The 23,079-nt window shown below is 32.1% G+C and overlaps 1 protein-coding gene across 1 annotated transcript; it reads left to right on the top strand.

The window, feature by feature from the left end:
• The first annotated feature begins 7,528 nt into the window (after positions 1-7,528).
• On the top strand, positions 7,529-8,599 carry LOC133182650 (uncharacterized). The gene is made up of 2 exons (XM_061317497.1): positions 7,529-7,894; positions 8,228-8,599. The coding sequence occupies exons 1-2, from the start codon at positions 7,739-7,741 to the stop codon at positions 8,597-8,599; spliced, it is 528 nt and encodes a 175-aa protein (XP_061173481.1). The 5' UTR covers positions 7,529-7,738.
• Positions 8,600-23,079: the final 14,480 nt, after the last annotated feature.

Here is a 23,079-nt window from a genome sequence, read left to right as displayed (position 1 = left end):
GTTATAAATACTTAGGCATCCATTTCACAGCCTCTGGAACTTTCTCAATGGCTAAACTTGAGTTATACAAAAAGGGACTAAAAGCATTCTTCAAAAAACAAAAAGATCTCCTTAGCTTAAATCCAGGGATATCCACCAGTCTAAATGTCTTTGTTCACACTATTAAACCTATATTACTTTATGGCTCAGAAATATGGGAAATATTTAATGTTAATAATTCAAAAATAAAGCAATTTATTATATAGTCTATAAATAGCCCCTATATAATCTATACAAACGCAAACAGTTCATAACACTACATATTCTCCGGATTTGAAGCTGTATTCACCGGAGGGTCAGTGCGCGTGCAGTGGCATTGTGACGTCACAATCAATACCCTAAACAACGTTGAAAACAATGGTTGCAACGGTCGGAGCTAGCTGAATATATGAGCAGGAAAAATTGTTTCGCAAGTCTATCGCAGGATTATTTTCTTAACATTTCGATGTCTTACGCACATCAAAAGGAAAACACGGAGGTTATAGGTTGTAATATGGACATTTTTTTATTTTTCTGCGACAGAAGTTCGTTAATGAAAATGGAATCGTCAGGCGGCTTTCAATGTCTTATTCATTAAATCCTGACTATATAATAAAACAATTATGGACTCTTTCGATGGTGAATATGGTTTGTTATTCACCAGCAAAATATTAATATTGACCTCGGCTTCGCCTCGGTCAATATTGATATTTTTCTGGTGAATAACAAACCATATTCACCATCGAAAGAGTCCATAATTGTATAATATTAATCTGATGATGTATTGATGCAACTATGCTACAAAACCTTTATAGGTGAAAATTTACACAACAAATTCTGTAAAACTAATCATTAGGTTTGAATAGGAAAAGTATGAACCATGCTTCTCTTTCAGAACTGGGTAGATATCCTTTACATTATGATATTGTCAACAGATTACTTAAATACTGCTACAGACTAGAAAATTTAAACATCAGATTTTCCTTTATTAAAAGATGCATTCATATGTGTAAGGAACTTCATCTTGCCAAAAGAACAACTTGGTATTCCTCAATAGAAAAATTACTAAGAATTCTTGATATTCCAAACATTATGTCATATACTAAGAGTAAATTTGTAACTTCATTAAAACAATCCCAGATAAAAAAGAATACTCTATGGATTGGCAATACTTAAATGAAACACTAAAAGAGGGTAAACTTGTCACTTATTTGTTTCTAAAGAACAATTTTAGACTAGAAAAATATCTAATTTTATTGAAACCTGAATACGGAAAGCCAATTTGTAGATTACGTGTATCAGCACACAGACTCTTTATAGAATTAGGCAGTCGATATAATAACACACCTAGAGCAGAAAGAATATGTAAAAATTGTATGCTTAAGATATCCGACCCATTTTAGGACTTAATTTTCTAACCTTAAATATCCATCCTGTATCAAATACTTTGATATTAATTCAAAGCATTTTAGAGTAGTATCGGATTTACCAAGAGAAATTTTCAAAAATATAAGCAGTAATTAATTATTGAAGATTGCATTGATGTCTATGGGGACAAGCAAATTTTTGAAAATAAAAATTCAAATATTAAGAATATCAAAAAATGCTGTGGTGGAAAGATGTATTTAATTATAAGGAATAGAAAAGCGATTGAAAACTAAATTTTTACTAGATAGATTTTTTTTAGAATTGATTTTTATTGATTAAAAGTGAAGGGGGATAACTCTTCAAGGACAGGACAAGGTCAAAAATTAGGACACATTCCGCTCTTACATATTGATACTAAAACATGAAGATTATGTCTACATATACTGAGCATTCAGCCAATATATATCTGTTATACATTCAGATTCACTGAATCTGAGGCTATTATGGGTCGGATACCTTAATCAAACTGAAGATGAAGAACATTTCCTTATTCACTGTAGCAAATTCACAAAGGAAAGAGAAGACCTATTTAACTTAATCTCATCTTATTAAGTAAAACATTTTACAAAATTGCCTGATAAACAAAAATTATTCTGGATTCTAAATTGTGAGGAATTAGATATTTTGAATTCTTTTGGAATATTTTTACAAAAAGCATTACCGTAAGTCAATCGGAGGCATGTGAACAGTTTTATGATAAATTATGCAAAAAATAAGTACTTTAATATGTGTATGATATAAATATGTAAATTTGCATATGTATGATATGTGTGTGTATGTATGTATGTATGTATATATTTTATATATATATATATATATATATATATATATATATATGCACAGAATTTATATACATGTATTTATAACAAATATTTTTATTTGTGCAGAATTTATGCACATTGTATTACGTGTATATGACTATATAATAATTATATAGTCATATACACGTAATACAATATACATACACACAAGAGAGATCGAAAGAGTTGCATGATTGATAGGAGAAAGACATAAAAAAGAAGGAATAAACCAGATAGTTTATATATAAATGTTAATTTACAATGCACTTTCTTTTTGTCCCATAATATTTTACTTAAGGCCAAAATGACTTCAGTGTATCATCATATAAAGTAATGGCATGCTCAAAAAATCTAGGAAATATTTTAAAATGAGATGGGTTCCATTCTATAGCCAAATAATCAAAGTACCTTTGCTCTTAATTTCATTTAATCTAACTCATGGCTTGTACTGTAAAGATGTGTTGCATGGCGTGAGTCAAAAAAAATGAATGCGAAATTGCACATTACATTATATGCATATCTTTTTAAGCAGGCAATTAAAAGTTAGGGTAGAAATCTTTTTAAAAAGTTGAAACTTAGGATTAATAAATTCAGATAGAATTGATTTGGGGAAATCTCTTAAATGTCATAAATCAATAATATCAACTCATCAAATTGTCCTAAATATTAACCTGGAGTTATTTCCCTTTCCTGACTCTTCTGCATTGAAGTCCAAAAAAGGTGTCAAAACAACATGGGAGAGCAGACGTCAGAAAACACAAACATACGATGAAATGGAAATCCCTTGTAATTTTAGCTATGTATATACTGATATCAGTTGCAGTGGGAATAGAGTGTGTCTAAAATTAGTAGATGAAGATGAGAGAGACACAGTTTTGTCAGAAATCGAACCTGCAACTGAATTTTTTTCATCTGTCAAGCTCACCATTCAAAAGTTAAAAAAAAAATCACAAATCACAATTTATGTCTCCATTATGCGGGATCCCACCAATTTTAAGAACCCACGAAAAGAAGCGAAAACATGAAAGAATAATCAATAGACAGTTGCAGGAGAAGATAAGGCAGTGCACTGGGATAGTCTTACCCTTAGGCACAGGTATTGAATTTCAAATTTCATCCAATTAAGTCAATATTACATTTTGACCACAAAAAATTATATAAATAAATAAAATAATAATTTAATAGTATCAAACAAAGTATCACAATATTTTATGAAAATATTACTGTTATTTATAATGTTTTCAAAAAAAGACTTGGGCTCTCCTTATAATTTTTTAACGCATTGTAGTCAGTGCTGAACAATATACTACATTTATATGTACAATTGTAGGAATTTGTACTGCTGTAGAAAATAGTTGACATTACCAAACAATAACCAAGTGGAGATGTCACAGACTAAAACCGAGGAAGATGTAAGTTATTAAGGAAAATGTGCATAAAATTGAGAAGTTAAATCAACAGATCACCATAAAACATACATGTATATGTGTAGGGCCTATAGATTTAACCAGACTTAATGTGTGCTTACTACAATAGCTAGACTAGATTGCAAATTTAAATGATATTTATTTGAAATTTATATATAAATAATTTTTTTTTACCCATTTTAGGTTCCCAGTTTAAAAACACCTATTGATGAAGAGTGTGAGGAAAATTAACAGAAAATGTTAATCAAGAGAGGAAGGTGAAGTTTCAAATTGCACAAAATGTCAGCATAAAATTTTTATCTGAATTTGAAAAATAAAATTATTATAATTATTCCTTAGTATTTGCTACAATGCATTCTCTAAATATTTTTTGATAATCATGATTTTGACATAGTCAGTCTTGTAGTAGATGTATATATACCTGTAGATGTTTACATTTCAAGAAACTACAGAAAACTGTATATTTTTGAAGTACAAGTACATTTTAGGTGTTTAAATTTTCCATCAAATTTCACTGTCAGGTCCAAGGACTATTAAGTATCAATAGTTAATTGGTATGTAGAAAATCAATTGAAACATTTGAAGATATAATTTTTTTTTTTAATGTGACATGTAGTATAGTTACTGTATACAGGGTTATTTTCGCCCTGTTTCATTTTCACCCTTTCACACTTGCAAACAATTTTGCCCCGTTTTGAATTCACTCAGTCACCATTATGTTTAAGAAATTATACTGTGTTCTCTAAATTCATTTCGTTTTAAATTCACCCAACTGTGATTAGGGTGAAAGGGGCGGAAATAAAACGAGGGCAAAAATTTCCCTGTATACAGTAGTTGTACTCAAAATGTGTATTGAGAACCAGCTGTTTAAAAAAAAAACCTAGCCTTACTTACTTCTAAATTTTTTGAAAACTTTTCATGTTTTCCAAATATTTTTCTGTTTAATACTTCAGATCCAACAGACTATTTGTGGTGATAATTAACTAGTTTAACATGTAAACTTTAGGTTTTGGACCTTGAACCGCTGTATTTTTGAACTCCTGATTATGAATATTTTTCAAAAATCACATACCAAAATATTGTACCTCAGTAAGATTGTAATTTATTTCATAATCAGTGTTGAAGACTTGACTGGAATATTATATTTTATATGAACCAACCCAACCTAATCCTTATTTTCTATCTGGTCTTAAATCTTTCAATTATTTTCTTCCAAATTGCAAATTTTAGTAAATACATAAATTATTTAAATAATTTCATAAAAATAAATTATTTTGATTTTTTAGGTCACCTGAGTCACTCAGGTGACCTATTGCTATCCGTTTTCGTCCGTCGTCGTCCGTCGTCCGTCGTGCGTCGTGTGTTAACATTTGAACATTTTCAGCTTCTTCTCTGAAACCGCTAAACCAATTTCAGCCAATTTTTGCATATGGCATCTATGTGTGAAGGGGAACAAAATTTGTGAATTTCATGGTCCCTGCCCCCCTGGGGCCTGAGGGGTGGGGCTAAAACCATCAAAATTAATGCAATCTTTAAAAATCTTCTTCTTTACTCCTGGACATCAAGCAGTCAAACTGTTGACATGATTGTAATAAGCATTGAGCCCTCTACCAAAGTTGTGAAATTCATGGCCCCAGGGTCAGGGGTTCTGGTGCTAGGGCGGGGCTATATAGATCATATAGTGAAAGTGCATTATTTCTTTGAAAATCTTCTTCTCTACTCCTTGGTATTATTGAAACAAATTGAATACATAGTTATGATAAGCAAGGGTGACTCTACCAAAATTGTGAAATTCATGGCCCCAGGGTCAGGGGTTCTGGTTCTAGGGCGGGGCTATATAGATCATATAGTGAATGTGCATTATTTCTTTGAAAATCTTCTTCTCTACTCCTGGGTATTATTTAAACAAATTAGATACAGAGTTATGATCAGCAAGGGTGACTCTACCAAAATTGTGAAATTCATGGCCCCAGGGTCAAGGGTTCTGGTGCTGGGGGGGGGGGGGGGTATATAGATCATATAGTGAAAGTGCATTATTTCTTTGAAAATCTTCTTCTCTACTCCTTGGTATTATTGAAACAAATTAAATACAAAGTTATGATAAGCAAGAGTGACTCTACCAAAATTGTGAAATTCATAGCCCCAGGGTAAGGGGTTCTGGTGCTGGGGGGGGGGGGGGGGCTATATAAATCATATAGTGAAAGTGCATTATTTCTTTGAAAATCTTCTTCTCTACTCCTGGGTATTATTTAAACAAATTAAATACATAGTTATGATAAGCAAGAGTAACTCTACCAAAATTGTGAATTTCATGGCCCCTGGGTCAGGGGTTCTGATGTAAGGGCGGGGCTCTATTTATTATATAGTGAAAATGCATTAATGCTTTAAAAATCTTCTTCTCTGCTTCTGGGTATTATTTAAACAAACTAAGTACATTATTATGATAAGCAAGGACACCTCTTCCAAAATTGTGAAATTCATGGCCCCAGGTACAGGGGTTCTTGTGCTAGGGTGGGGCTATATAGCTCCTACAGTGAAGGTGAATTATTTCTTTGAAAATCTTCTTCTCTGCCCCTGGGTACTATTTAAACAAACTAAGTACATTGTTATGATATGCAAGGATGCCTCTTCTAAAATTGTGAATCTCATGGCCCCAGGGTCAAGGATCCTTGTCAAAGGGGGGGGGGGGGGGGGGGCTCTATTGATTATATAGTGAAAAATCAAAATTTCTTTGAAAATATTCTTTTCTGCTTCTGGTTAAAAAACAAAGAAGCTAAGTATATAGTTATGATGAGCAAGAGTGCTTCTTCCAGAGTAGTGAATTGCATGACCCCTGGGTCAGATGTGCTGGTATAAGGGTGGGGCTGTTGATAATGTAGTGAAAATGCATTAATTCTATTAAATGATCCTGTCTGCTCCTTAATGTTAAGCAGTTAAACAAAGTGATTACTTATGATGAGCAAACTTGAAACTTCTGGTCCCAGGGTGAGAGGCTCTGGTGTTTCTCGGTGGTGAAGGGGGGGGGGGGGGGGGAGGGGCTCTATTGATAATATAGTGAATCTGTAGTGAAAATGCATTATTTCTTTAAAAATCTTCTCTGCACTTGGGCATATCAGACGCAAAAAGTGTAAAAGTTGTAATAAGGAAGGGTATTTTTACCAGATTTTTGAACATCTGGACTATTTGGTCAAGTGTTCTTGTCCTAGCCAGGGCTCAATTAATTTGCATTCTACTGAGAGGAGTTATTCGCCTTTGCCGTTTACTTTTGATAATTAATCATTGTAAATAATGTACATGAAAAATTAATAGAATAAGAGAATTATGCAAGAATTTTTATTGTATAATACAAAAAGTATTTTCATAGTTTTAATGATCATGTGGACTTGTAAGTAATAGATAAATAAAAATGAGACAAAAATAACCTGTCTTATTAAATGTTCATCAAAGACCAAGAGAGGCCAATGTAAGAGATTACAACAAGGAATTAAAATAGTACAAAAGCACTGATAGTTTGGTAATATACTGTATGGTGATAGTGATAATTGGGGAACAGATTAGAACCTAATTTATGAACTGTTAATGAATAGTAGACTAATTATTTTGTTGATCCTGGTCACCCTATTTTTCTTGCTTTTGGGCAACAAAGCTTCACCTTTCATTTCATTTTAATACTCTATGGATCCTCTAAATTGTTGTATTGTACTCAGGTGACCGTTAAGGCCCTTGGGCCTCTTGTTTTTGTTTAATTTTCTAATTTTTAATGTTTCAGGATTGTGGAAGACCATGTTTTGAACAATCCAGTGAATATGCAGGCAGTATCTTCTCCAGCCAAACAATTTCAGTCAGCAGTCAGATTGCTCACAGTCCTCTGTTTGCAATCTTGATAGATTAAATCTTTTTAATCAACTTTTGCAGTCCTTCAACAGAAGTCCTGTGAAACAAATTCAGTCATCATTGGCAAGTAGCAGTGGATGCACACAAAGAAGATATACATCAAAATTGAAAGATTGTGTAAGAGACCTTTGTGATACTTTTTGTCCAGGCGAGGGTGATATCCTCCATGATATGTATGTCTCAACCTTAGAAGAGAAATTACAGTCTCACACAGAAAATACTGCACTGTGGTTGGCTGAGATATACACGTCCACAGAGACCTGGACTTTTAGAAGGCAAATTCTTTCTATACTTGCCCAGGACTACAATTTTGATGTAATCAGCCAGGTGTATGTTTTCACTGATTATCAAAATTTTAATTATTATGTATTTTATTCTAGTATTTCAAAATTAAATTTGATGCCATGTAACATATTATATTCGATCTGTTATTCTCTTTCATCAAAGAAATATAAATTTAGATATGCTCACTAATGGACTAGCAGTCGATTTGTTTAATACTTGTTGTTTGTCAAAGAATTATCAATTCAATGTAATAAACAATTAATAATTAAATTCTTTTGATTTTGAAATGTATAGGAAGCTTCTTTTCAGTGATGTTACCATTGTTTTTACTTACACATTTTTAAAACTATTTAATTACTGGTTTTTTTATTTCAGCTGATACCAGGTTTGACCAGTTGGCGGTATTATGCAGCAAAGAAACACTCTAATGAACAAGGCTGTGGAGTTCCTGTTTTGACAAATAAAATACAGAGAAATAAAGTCAACATGGAACAGTTGGAATATTTTCTTGATTTTATTACATCTTCAAATATCTTGAAAGATATTACATTTGGTGAAAAGAATTTGAAACTCTCTAATGGTGAAGTAATTCACATCCCAAATGTTGTGAGATGCATGGGCCCATCATCTCTAATAGGCCAGTACCAACATTTATGCGAATCAGAGGAGTTTCATCCCCTAGGTATGAATTATTTTGATAAAATTTCACAGCTATATTTAAAAGGAAAGTTTTTTATGCTCCCATAATCCAAAATTCGGGGGCATATAGTTTTTGCTCTGTTTATCTGTCTGTCTGCAAAAACTTTAACCTTGCTGGGCATAACATTTTGAATGGTTGATGCCATGGCTTTCATATTTCTCTGTATATTCCCAACATTTTAGACCTTTTGACCTTGACCTTGAAGAAACTACTTTTCAAAACTTTACCTTGCCCATATCTTTTGAATGGTTGGTGTTATGGGGTATTATATTTCATATGTGTATTCCTTCTAATAAGACCTTTCTTTAGTTACCAACATTTCTGAACTCTTGACCGTGATATTTGACCTACAATTAAAAAACTTTTTCATGGCCATGAGCTGCCATATGGGTGCATCAGTGTTTCACAGCTACAATTTGTTTGTACTTTAATACATAAACTGTACTTGGAAAAATATGTACAAATAATAAGTAACAACCCATCTAGCTTTCTGTACAAGTAATAGTCATTAACTGAAGGTAGCAACTTTGTATCAATCCGTCAGTCTATTTGTATTATGCACCTTGGATTGTAAATCCCATAAAATTACAAGAAGTCCAACAATTAGCCTTCTAATTTGGGAAGAGTAGAGCTATATATATATATATATATATATATATATATATATATATATATATATATATATATATATATATATATATATATATATATATATATATATATATATATGGCAGGAATAAGCACTTTGTTCAAGATTTTGAATGAGTGTTCTGCATCAATTAGGAAGAGCATGGAGGGGATTGACTACTTTGTTGCGGAGGCAAGCAGAGGATTTCAAACTCTGGATGAGATCATAGGGCAATTGAGTATTTCACAAGTCAAGGCAAAGGATAAGATGTCTACTCTTGTTGATGGAAAATAGTACCTAAAATCTGACTATAAGGTAATTGAAGGATTTTAGCTGTAAGTTCAATCACACTGAAAAACACATTTTACTTTGCCATTATGTAAAAGATATATCATCAGATATCAAATATTAAACTGTAAAATTTTCAACGTATTAATAAATTTTTTGGGTAATGCAGGATCATTGGACTGTGATTTTTTAAGAATTGCAGTGAAAGTGAGATTGTGATGTAAACCATTGTAGGATCATATTGAAAAGAGTTCTGAAGTGGCTGATCACTGTCGGCTGTTTGCTGTAAGTGACCAAGACCATTCTTACAGTATGGTATGTGACCATGAACATGAGGCTGGTTGTTCAAGGTGCAACAAGTTGGACGACATATTAGCTGAAATACAGAGAGAATGTATTCAGTCCCAATGGAAAACAGAGAAGCAACAGTCTTTCAGGTATTTTAATGCATTTTTAAAAATATTTCATGTGAATTCAAATGTCTTACAAAATAAATATACACATTTGTTAGATAGCATTTGAATTCAATATTAAGAAGGCATTTGAATTATAAAAAAAAAAAAGAACAGTTAGACAAGAGCAACTATGTCCCCAAATCATAAGAATGATATTTTATTAAAACATTCTTATTTTATAGCAGATATGTTCATTTTTAGCTCACCTGAGCTATTCTGATCAAAGAGTGTCCGGTGTCTGTCTGTCGACTGTAAACTTTCGGTATTTTCGACTTCTTTTCAAGAACTACTGGGCTAATTTCAAACAAACTTGCCACAAAGCATCCTTGGGCAAAGGGGATTTAAATTTGTTCACAGGAAGTGCCACACCCTCTTCCAAGGGGAGATAATTAAGAATTTGTGAAATTTGGTGGCATCCTTTAAAAATCTTCTTCTCAAGAACCACTGGGCAAGAAAAGATAAAACTTGTGTGAAAGTTTCATTACATTACTCTCAATTCAATAGCATACTTGATTCTGACCATCCGGCGCGCTCGGGTAAACCGGCGATGACCGGCGACACACTTGATTCTGAGCCGGTATTGCGCACGCATCAAGCCGGGTGAGCCGCTTGAGCAGGAAAAATTTGATAGGGCCAAACGGCTCAAACATGGCTTCTAAGGAAGGAAAAGCAGTGCGAGTGATTTTTTTAATCCAATTTTATAAACTATGCAGAACAGTTATAAGTACCCTACAACGACATTTGATGAACAAGTATTAAAATCACCTAGGTAGCACATTATCATAATTATTGCCCAGTGACTCGGGTGAAATGAGCGATTTTTAATGCTATTAACGTTAGGCCAATTTTTTGTCAAGTAGCAGTTATTTGTATATATCTCCCTGATACTGCAGAAAGGTTATATTCGGGTAAAAATATATTAATTTTATGGTGGCAATTGGCTTAGAATCATCAAACTTTGTCAGTTGATGCATCTTGGATCTTTGGAGTAGGACAAATGAAAAGTAGGTCACTGTGAATTACTTTTGAAAATTTATGGCTTTAATTAAATATTTCGGGTACTAATTGGCTTAGATTCTTCAAACTTTGTCAGTTGATGCATCTTGGGTCTTCGGAGTAGGTCGACTAAAAAGTAGGTCACGGTGACCTACTTTTGAAAATTTATTGCTTTAATTAAATATTTCAAGTACTAATAGACTTAGAATCATCAAACTTTGTCAGTTGATGCATCTTGAGTCTTCAGAGTACAACAACTGAAAAGTAGGTCACCGTGACCTACTTTTGAAAATTTTTGGCTTTAATTTAATATTTTGGGTACTTATTGGCATAGAATCATCAAACTTTGACAGTTGATGTATCTTGGGTCCTTGGAGTAGGTTGACTGAAAAGTAGGTCACTGTGACCTACTTTTGAAAATTTATGGCTTTAATTAAATATTTGGGTACTAATTGGCTTAGAATCATCAGACTTTGTCAGTCGATGTATCTTGGGTCTTCGGAGTATAACAACTGAAAAGTAGGTCACCTTGACCTACTTATAAAATTTATGGTTATAATTTTAAAAAATATTTTAGGTATTGATTGGCTTAGAATCATCAAACGTAGTTGATGGGTCCTCAGAGAATGACAAGTGATAAGTAGGTCACCATGACCAACTCTCAGGTACTAATTGGCTTAGAATCATCTTGGGTTCTCAGAGTGTGAATTGGAATTTCAAGGGTTTATCTAAATATACAGGATACTTAGAGGCTTCAAATAGAAATGATAGGTTGAACAGTTTATCAGAAGAGCGATTCAAGGCCCTTGGGCCTCTTGTTTATTGGTTGGATCTATTGGTACATGTATCATATTTCATATGTGTATCACTTGTGACAAGACCTTCCCTTGGGCACCATTTGACCTTAACCCTGATGTTGCACTTTTGAAAAAATTTAACCTTTGCCATAATTTTTCAACGGTTGGTGTTAGGGCTTTCATATTTCACAGGTATATTCCTCAAGACAATACCTTTTAGGGGTAACAACATTTTTCAAACTTTTGACCTGGAGTTTGACTTGCATTTTAGAAACTTTAACCTTCGCCATAAGCTGCTATACGGGGCATCAGTGTTTCACAAAGACATCTTGTTCATCTAATTATGTTTTCTTCAGATGCAGATAGCATCATTTGTGTCTAGTCAATTTTTGTATTTTATTTTGTACTTTGTTATTTATTTTTAATGGTGTTCAAAATAAAACAGAATTTATTAAGTTACAGATATTTTTTTATTGCAGTAGAATTCACAATTGTTGTGTTAACAATCTCCTCTTGTGCTGTGCTGGAATATTGTTCTGAGGAAGATTAAGAGCCTGTAACTGATTCTGAATTTGGTTGTTACCTGCTTCTAAAAAGTCCTGAAATTCTTCTCCATTCATTATGCAAATGTTATGAAGAATACAAGTAGCCATGATGAGATCACATATGTCATGCACAATTTTCATGCTTATGTGTTTCAGTCGTTGGAATCTTCCTTTAAGTAATCCAAAGGCTCATTCTATTACTTATCTTTTCAAAGAAGAAATTTTGTTGTACCTCATTTCCTCTTGAGTAAGGTGTCCGGTATCTCGAAACGGGTTAACAACCAACGTTGTAAAGGATAAGCACCATCCCCGAGTATGTGAAAGTTTCCGAACTGACACTTTTAATCACCAGTTTCCCATAAGTTTGAATGTCGTAATACTTTTTTGTCATGAACTCTACCAGGCCAGCCCATATATATGCTCGTAAACATCAAATCGTGTTTACAAACAGCTTGCAAAATGATGGAATGGAACTTTTTCCTGTTGTAGTAAGCATTTGGGTTTTCAGTAGGAGGATCAATACGTATATGTGTGCCATCAAAAGCACCAATTATATTTGGAAATCCACGTCCAGCAAGAAAGTTGAATTCTCTTGCAATCTCATTGTACTGATTCACACTAGGCCATGAAATGAATTTGCTTTATAAAGTTCTGTTTATAGCACTTATCACCAAAGATCTGTATTTTAGCAATGTAAATTCAGTAACATCAAATCTATCACATATTTCAAATTGTGTTTCCTGAGATGCCAAATAGTGTAAAACCATCAAGAGGGCTTTCTCGCAAGTCACCTCTTGGCGTCCACCTTTATACTGCCTTGCTTGCAATTCATCACAGGCTGCAACGTGTTCAAGTAACAGTTGGAAAAAATTCCTGTTCATTCTGAAAAAGCGTTGGAATGTGTCAGGAAGGTAACCAGGACCTGTAATCTCATAGAAGTTTTTGCTTCGATGGTGATCCATTCTGTGAAAAAATATGCATTAAATGAACGTTTTATCAATTGAAACAGGAGAGAACAAATACCATGAATACATAAATGAATTTGCCATTTTAATCAGATAGGGGAGAGGAACAATATCATGCTCTTTTCATGAAGTAGAAAATGAGAAAAGGTGTGGGAAATATACCCCCCTTATTTCTCTGACACTGAACCCTAGTCCCCCTGACTTAAGTCCTCTTCGGAATGAAATGATCATTTTGCAGAAGAAATTTTTGGCGAAAAAAGGAGGTTGTTTTGCAAAAAGCCCCCCCCCCCTTTCGTCGCACACTTTAATTTGAGAAGTTGTTCGATTTTTAAGGGTCACGGATGAGGTGATGTAACATTTCTTATAGATTATTTTATAGTCTAATAGTTAAGGGTACGTAATACATCTACACATATGAATGCATCGAATATTTCTGGTACAAACCGTCTGAACTTCAGTAATCCTAACTGTTCCAGTTTTATTTCATCGTCCTCATCGTCGGTTGTAAGCAGCATCCATGCAATACTGGCAGCAAACTCTGCAACTTGCAAATCTTCTGCCATTGTTGTATTTAAGCCGGGTCACTTGATTCTCGACACTTTACCGGGTTTACCTGGCTACCTTCGGCTCGCCCGGATTTTATTACAATCAAGTATGCTACAAGTTTGTTCATATCATAACCCCCGGGGGTAGGATGTAAATCAAACTCCAAATACAGTCCTCAACAATCCCATTTTATCTTTATAACCTTCACTAAAGTCAAGGCCCTTTGAGAATGCTCAGTGATATCTAGTTTGGTATACATGTATGATGTAATTATCTTTTTAGGTTCAGCATGCAGTTGACAGCATAAAAGAGTTGAAGAGCCACATAATGAGATCAAGAAATCAGGAAGAAGCTAAAACCACTCTCCTCAATGAAATGACTGAAAATGATATCATTATAACCTGTGATTGGGCTATAAAATTTTTGCCACGAAAGTTCTGTGAGGGGCAGATGGATTGGTATGGCAAGAGGGATCAATTGGCATGTACATATCTGTAAGCATAAGCAAAAGAAGAGGTGCCTTCCAGACCATTACACATATTCAAATTTTTTCCTCTCAGGTAATTTTTTAGTAAAATACTTGTCATTAGCATATTTTTTCTCCCATTGGTGTAAAACAAAGTTCAATGTCAAACTCCAATTACATTTTTTCCTCTTAGGTAGCACAGGATTCTACTGTCACTGCATACTGTATAAGTGATGTGGCCAAGGATGTGATGACCATAAACCCAGGGACAGTGAAAATCCACATCTTCACAGATAATGCAGGTTGCTACAAAAGCACATTAACATTGGTGATCTTAAGGAAAGAGCTTGGAGAGAACATTAAAACATTCAATTTTCTGCGAAGCTCAAGATGGAAAAGGTATGTCATATGCATGCATTTTCCATGTACAATACCTTAATTCTGTCAAAGTCAAACTGAATTATTTATGCACTAGACAAGTTATACACATTTGAAGTAACGAAAAGCCCATTAAAATAGCACAGTGGCTTTATGTATGCAACATGAAAATCTTTAGTAAATCATAATAAATCCAAAATTCTTGACTTAAATCCAAGCTATGCATGTTAGAAATTTCAATTTTTTTTTCAAAAACTCTCAATTTATCATACATATCCTATTGATATGTACATTTCAGGGTCATGAGACAGAAGAGCATTGCATGTAAAAGGTTGTATAAAACGGTACATCAATGAAGGCCATGATGTGACAAATGCCACTGAAATGAAAATTGTAAGTACATGTATCTATTTAATTTTTTCAATGCTTGTTGTATGTTTTGAACATCTTTAAATACAGCTTAAAAAATATGTTTGTTTACTATTACATGTAAAAAAAAAAAGAAGTAGTATCAATGAATTTTAAAGCTGTAATTTTTTAATATAGCATCCATGCAGAGGTAAGTTGAATTAGCTGTTTAATAGAAAGAAAATAAAATATGTTCAAATGAAGTTGTATGCAAAATAAATATCTATATTATATTACCTATATATATATATATATATAATAAATTTTATACAGGCTATATACCAAAAGCAAAAAGGAAACTACAAAGTCAAAGTTGTGGAAACCGTGACAAACCTTGATCCTGAGGATATGAATTTCAGACAGATTCCAGGAATATCTCAACTTTATAATTTTAACTTTGAGGGAGATTCAGTCAGAGTGTGGAAGGCTTTTGGAGTAGGTGAAGGTAAATTGTTTTAACATCTTTTATTTTTGCTACAGGGAAAATGAATTTAAGGTAATTGTTTTTGTTCTTCAATACTCTTGCTGTAAAAAAAAAAATAATGTACACTGAAAATTAAAAATGGTAAATTTACACAAAGGATCAATTTTGTCATTATTATGTCTCCCCTTCGAAGGAGAGACATATTGTTTTTGTCGATTTTCTTATTCTATTCTTATTCTTATTCTTCTTCATCCAAATTTTGTCTGGGTCGTAACTTAAATACCCTTTGATATTAAGACTTCAAACTTGAAACATAGATAGATGACATTAAGAAAAAGTGCATGCCTTCAAATTTTTGACCTTGCCCTATATATATGGTCAAGGTCACTCTTTTACATCAAAATAGAGTCTAGGACATTACTTCAGATCCCTTCAATATCTGAACTTCAAACTTGTAACATAGAAAGAAGACATCAATACAAGATGCACTGCATCAGAATTTTGACCTTGACCCTTTCTTCCTTCAAGGTCAAATAGAGAAAAAAAACTTGATTAGATCATAACTTAAGAATCCTTTGTTATAAAGACTTCAAACTTGTAACATGCAGAGGCAGTATGAAGGAGGGTTGCATGTCACTAAAAAATTTGACCTTGATCCAATTTATAAGGTCAAGGTCAATCTTGTACATCCCAAAATAGAATCCAAGCCATAACCCGAGAACCCTTTGATATTAGGATTTCAAACTTGGAACATAGTAAGAAGACATTAATACAAGATGCACTGCACCAAAACTTTGACCTTGACCTCTTTCTTCATCAAGGTCAAATTGAGAAAACACAACTAGACCATAAGTTGAGAACCCTTTGACATGAAGACTTCAAACTTGGAACATGGAGAGGTGGTATACAGGAAGGAAGAATCCCAAAATTTTTTTCACCTTGATCTATTAAGGTATTTCCATCCTCCTATGATGTCATAGGTTTTTGCAAAAACTATCATTAAGGCAAAAAAAATAATAGTCTTGTTTCCTGCTACCCGACCTACCCTATTTTTTTGCACCCGACCCTAAAGTTTTTTTTAAGTTTTGGAGGAAAAAAAATCGAGAATTTCCGAAATTTCATCGTTCTGTCACCATAATAGTTTTTCGTGTTAACACAAAACAAGCATTTCATGAAATTCTTGTTTTAAATATAGACTTTCATAAAATACCACTTGAGTTGTGCATAAAAAGACATGAAATTTGATTTTGAAAGACAATATTGTCCTGTGACATGTTTAATTTTATCTTTTATTAGTTCATATCCAAAAAATGTCGGAAAAAAATAAAATAAAAATATAAAATAAAATAATTTTCCTACCTACCTACCCTATTTTTTTCAGGCTGGTAGCAGGAAACAAGACTATTATTTTTTTTGGCCTAATTTAAATTCATACCCAATAGAACAATATCTTTTGGAAGATTGCTTTTTTAGCATGTGTAATGATAAATATTTTAAGTAAAAGAATTTTAAAAATACATATTTTCAATATTTAAACAATTATTCAATCTTTAAAAAATGTTGACAAGGGCAATAACTCCTTCTCAGGTATCTTCATTCAGACATTTTCTTTATTGTACTTCTAATGTAAAATAATTTCCCTGATATTCACAATTCAAAAGTATTTTATAAGTAGTATTTTGGAACTTTCAGCATCAGAATTATGCATTTGAACCAGTTTTTACATAATTTTTATAATACTGTTTACAAAACATGTACAATTTTTTTTTATGTTGACATATTCTTCTGTTGAATCATGTCTCCCATTTTAAATGATATGGTGACCTATGTATTTTTTGCCATTATTGGTAAATTTAAAACTATATTAAATGGAAATAGATGCAGTTTTTGTACTTTGAACCATTAAAATTGTGAGGGTGGAAAGACCTTAATAAAGTCAAGTTCTATCTTTTACGTGAAAATATAGTCCAGGTCATAACTTGAGAACTTTTTGACATTAGGATTTCAAACTTGGAACAAGGAAAGACAACATTAAGACTAAATGCACTGCATCAAAATATTTGACCTTGACTGCTTTCTTCATTTAAGGTCAAAATTAAGAAAAACACGACCAGACCAAAACTTAAGATCCTTTTGACATAAAGACATGAAATTTTGTACACAGATTGAGGAATTTGAGCAGAGATGCACTACATTATTAGTTTTGACCCTGATCATATTATTGCACTCGTTAATGTTGGTAAAGAAGGTGAGACGTGTGGGTTTTTTTTTTATATAAAATAAAAACAATACCCACTAGCTTTTTTTTTTAAGCTGCTGAGGAAATGAACAAGAACGAAGAGGATGATGGTCAACCACCACATTCAAAAAAGTCACGGAAACATCAAGCTTCTTTCGATTGTCCACAAGATGCTTGTTCTCGTTCTTTTTCTTTATTTTGTGCCTTAGACGATCATTTGCTCCTTGGCAACTGTAATTAAAGGTTAGAAAAAATGTCTTTAAAAGATCAGGCCAAATCTTTGTATGGTGAAAGAATCAATAACCTGTATTCTTCTAACTATCCGTTCCACACGGATTGCCAAAACCAACTAGAATCACAACAAACTTCCTTGACAAAGGGCTGGTCTCTCAAAAGTAAGAAGAAAAGGACATATTTTTCGGAAAAACAGAAGAATTTCATCGTGTCATTGTATGAAGTAGGTAAAAAGACAGGAAGTGTTGATTCTTATGATGCAGCAAAAGCTATGCAGGAGGAGAAAAGGGATGAGAAGTATGTGTTTTCTGCATCAGAGTATTTGACAGGACAACAGATTGCTTCATTCTTTTCCCATTTAAGCATGAAAGAGAAAACCATGGACATTGTAGACTTAAAAGAATGGAGATGGAAAATGGAAGGTCAAAATTGAAAAATGAGATTTTGAGTGTCATATCAGATTAACTGTGTCTGAAACTTTGTTGATCTCCCAATATATATTTGAAATTTTATTCACTAGTAAATGCTTGCATTTCTGACAAAAAAGGAAGTATGGTTTGGGCTTTATTGTGCCCTGAAATTTTAATGTTTTCAAAAAGTTACGAAATTGGCTTGAATATGAGTTGAGTATGTGAATGTTATAAATCATGAAAGAACATGACACGAAGTAGGGCCAATCTGGAAATATGACGTCATTAATTTGGTACATTACTAAGTTTTGATAGAAAAAGCTTCAGAATGACTCATTTCTTGTGTTATTTTCCTTAAGAAAATAGTGTCCACATCCCAGGCGGCTTCAATTTTCAGAAATGGTTCGTAAAATCCTTTGAAAATTCAAATGTCTCAAAATCTCTGTGGGCGATCATGTGCTCTATATTATCTGAGAGAAAATTCCAATAAAAATTGATGTTGTCTGCAACTCTTTAAGAAAATACTGGAAAATGCACAAGTTCATGATGTCACAATTAGCATTTAAGAGGTCAAATTAGAAAAATGATTTGTATGTGCTTACTGAGTGGAATTTCAAGGATTCAGAAAGCAAGAGTTTACATGTTTATCACTTTCCTATTTTAGAAAAATACAGGGCCAGATTTGTATTGAATCCTGTACTTCGTTCTTAAAAAAAATGTACATCAGAGTAACAAAGGATATAAGTACAACAGATTAGTGTGAGTTTTTCCTTGTAAAGAATCAGATGTTGGAAAAGTTCAAGTTAATCATAATGTAAGATAATTTTAAACGAGCTCAGCATTTTTTTTTTTTTAATTCAAATTGAAATTTATAGAATATCTGAAAAATGTGTAATGTCTGTTATGCCAGATATATAAACTGTGCTATTTCAATTGGATGTTAATGTTGTAGCTGGTGTTTATAAGGTGTTTGAAAAAATATTTCATGTAATTAGTTTTTACTCATATGTTCATAATATATGTGGGAGAATAAAATTTAAAATGGGGGGGGGGGGGGGGGCAACTGATTGATGCTCCATTTAAAAAAAAATCACACTTACTATTTACATGTATGTTGTTTATTGATGAAGGAACAAAAGATTATTTTGCTCTAATATTTAAACACTGGAGCTTTTATCCAGAGATTTTCTTTCAAATATATTTATTTATTTAAAAAATGTAATTATATATATATATATATATATATATATATATATATATATATATATATATATATATATATATATATATATATATATATATATATATAATGCAGGTTGAAAAGAGCGAAAATTCGTTTGTTTATACATTCTCAATCAAAATTTCTGTTGGCTTCGGATAAGCTTTGTATAGCTTAAATAAAGTGTCTTGGTTTATGAACACTTCCTATAAAAATAATCAAGCAATGTCCAGATCACTTTTCAAGAATTGTTTTTGCGAACAATGATTAATTAACATACTAGCATCTCTTTTACATTACCTTCTGTTCATTTAAGTAAGAAGTTCATACTTTTTTAAATATATATGTTCACGGCCTACCTTTTTTTATTCTCTTTATAATAAAAAGAGAAAAAAATTCCGCACAGAACAAACCTAATCAGATAAAAACTACTGATCAAATTAAAGGGTTTAAATATTTTATTATGGATTAAAGACAAAATAATTATTCATTATATTCTGATGAGAAAGACAAGAACGTTGCAGTTTTCGCCCTTAACAGCACTTAACTTAGGTGCTGTTTGTATCACCGACTTTGGTACTGTTGAAACTATATATATCATACTATTTTTTAATCTCACCGAATTTCTCCTTTTTTTAACTATAATTTCCTCTATCACTCTCTCCTTTATCATAATAAAACAAAAATCACACAAAATTTCTATTAGTTTCTTTAAAATATGTAAAAGCACCCAAGTCGGGTTGAATTCCTAATCCGGACCTAAGTCGGTAATCGTATATAAATATATATATATAAATGAAAGGACGGATAGTACTGATATGCTGTAAAATTAAGGAAAAATATTTTCTAAAGTAAAATAAGCGTTATATTTTTAAATTTGAAATTTTTAAAGATTGAATTTATTTTTAATTCCTTGTGTAAATTAATCACAAATTTATTTGAGCTCTTTATGAAACTAAAAGGGCAGATAATATCGTATTAAAATGCGTCAATGTTAAGCATTACTTTTACAAAATACTTGTTTAACACTAGAAAACAAAATGAATAAAATGATAATTTAAAAGAAAATAATATTTAAATTAAGGCGAAAAAATAAAAAGTGACTGCTTCTGTTAAAAAATAATTGTTGAAATACCCACATTCTGTTTGATTCTAGAGTCAAGTCAATTTTTTAAATTTACCTTTTTTTTACCTACCCTACCAAAAACTTACTATAGTTAGCTGAATATTTTGTTACTTTGATTTACGATAGAACTCTACTCCATATCTTTTTTTTTTCGATATATAGCGCTTATATTTCTAAAATTCCTTTCCCTAATGTAAATTTTAAAAATAGAACGTGAATACATATTTCCATTTAGTATAAAAATTGTATTTTATGGTTTGAGAAAATAAAATTTAAAAATATAAAAAGCATAGTAAAATTACTTTGATTTACTTTAGTTAAAACTTTGATACGATAGTCAACTATAGCAAATAATAGTTTACTTTAGTATTTTTGTTAGGGTACTTTAGTAACATTAGATTTAATCTTAAAAGTAAAAAAAATTATTAATTAGAATTACAAAAAAAGTTACATTGAATTGCTTTATGTAATTACCGATTTTACCTATTTTTCTTTATTTAAAAATGACATCTTTTAGATAAATGATTTGATTTGAACATATTTTATTGTAATTTATAATTACAAATGGATTGGGCACAAGTTCTGAAAACTTATTACGTCCTCTCCCTACATGTAAATTACACATTTGAATTGTCACAGTTAAACAAAAACTTTTTAAAGTATACAATGTTTTCAAAAGTTTACAAATCGATGCATTCTGCAGATATATATATATATATATATATATATATATATATATATATATATATATATATATATATATTAAAATAAAATCCAAGATAAACAAACAAGTTCACATTTGATTATTACACTAAGCGCTTTCGCCGTGAGGCTCTTCAGAGTGTAACAAAGTTTATAAAAACAATACAACTTGGTTGTTATGACGTCGTTATTGTGACGTCATAAAGGCAGCATTATATATTGGCGCAGGTAAATGTCATTAGGGCGCCAAAAGTAGAGAATTGAACATATGTACATTGTGATGAAATAGACTGCTAATTTTAAGCTATAATGTTCAATTTACATTTAGTTTAGGTTTAAATAATTTAACAAAGTAATCTTCCTTGGCTCTCCGTAATTGTTCATTATTTTCTAGAACTTTATAAAAAGGAAATATTAAAAAGTTTCCATTCGCACATGAATCAAAATGTTCACTGCATGGCGTATTCCTGACAGAAGGGTCCCGTATTTGTTGTTTATGGACTCTTACGCGGTCAGCTAGTTTGTTACCGGTCTGTCCAATGTAGTTTTCCCCGCATGAAGTACAAGTCATACAGTATATTAAATTTTTAGATTTGCATGACATATTCGCATTTACGGTAAATGTTTTACCACATTTAAAAGTAAACGTCTCTCCTGTTTTTAAATAAGGACAGGTTCCACATAGGGGGTCCATACATTTGGCCACTGTGCGTATGTCTTCATTTGACGAAAATTTGGCTCTTGTAAGGAGTTTCTTCAGGTTTGGGGGTTGGCGCCGGCTATAGATTATGTTCTTCAGGTCAATTAATTCCTTTAGATTTTGGGATTGTTGTAGAATGGGGAAGCACTGTTTTACGGAATTATACATATTAAGGTTCCGGGGGTTATGTGTAACGACAAGCGGGATTTCTTTATTGTTTTCCTGGGCCCCTGCTCTTGTAGAACTCCGGAGATCTGTAGTTGGTATTGACTTGGCCCTTTCAATAGCGACGTCTATTAGATAAATATCTATTACAAAAATATCCCAATGATCTATATATATATAGATACAGATAATTTTGTACATATACCAATATATTGATTAATGCTAACAAGGAAATCTACCAGAATGTTTAACAAACGTTTGAACAAAAGAAAAAAGACGTTCATTCTCTGCAGCATTCAATGAATCTACCCCCCATAATAAGACATGTGTATCTAGAATGTGGATTTTGTCAATTTGTAAAAATTTATTTAAAAATTCTGTTCTGGCTTTCACATACTTGGACATACAAAAAATAATGATATTTATTACATTTTCAACTGTGAAATACTGTGATTTATTTATTGAATAAAAGTGATGTTCTCTCACAGTGTGAAAGGATACCAAAATGATATTCTCTCACAGTGTGAAAGGATATCAAAGTAAGTAAAAAAAATAATTTCTGGCCTGTCATAAGATAGAGATAGTAACTAACCATCTTGATGGAGCTAAAACTGCACATTTCGTCCCAAATATATTGCTAAAATCCATGCTATGTAATGTTTTCAATCTCACAACTGCTAAGCTAAGACGTCTCAACCGCTCAACTATGACGTCAAGCTTATGACACTGTGTTAAAAGACAGGGGCAAAGGGAAAATCAAAGAAAATGTAATAAACAGAAAATTCAATGTTTTGTAGATGAATATGGAATTATTTCACTCGTGAGTCAGGATTTTT

This window comes from Saccostrea echinata, unplaced genomic scaffold (genome assembly GCF_033153115.1).
Source record: "Saccostrea echinata isolate AGI-Se365-2 ecotype Australia unplaced genomic scaffold, CSIRO_AGI_Sech_v1 ptg000009l, whole genome shotgun sequence".
Taxonomy (NCBI): domain Eukaryota; kingdom Metazoa; phylum Mollusca; class Bivalvia; order Ostreida; family Ostreidae; genus Saccostrea; species Saccostrea echinata.
This window is presented reverse-complemented; position numbering and strand designations above follow the sequence as displayed.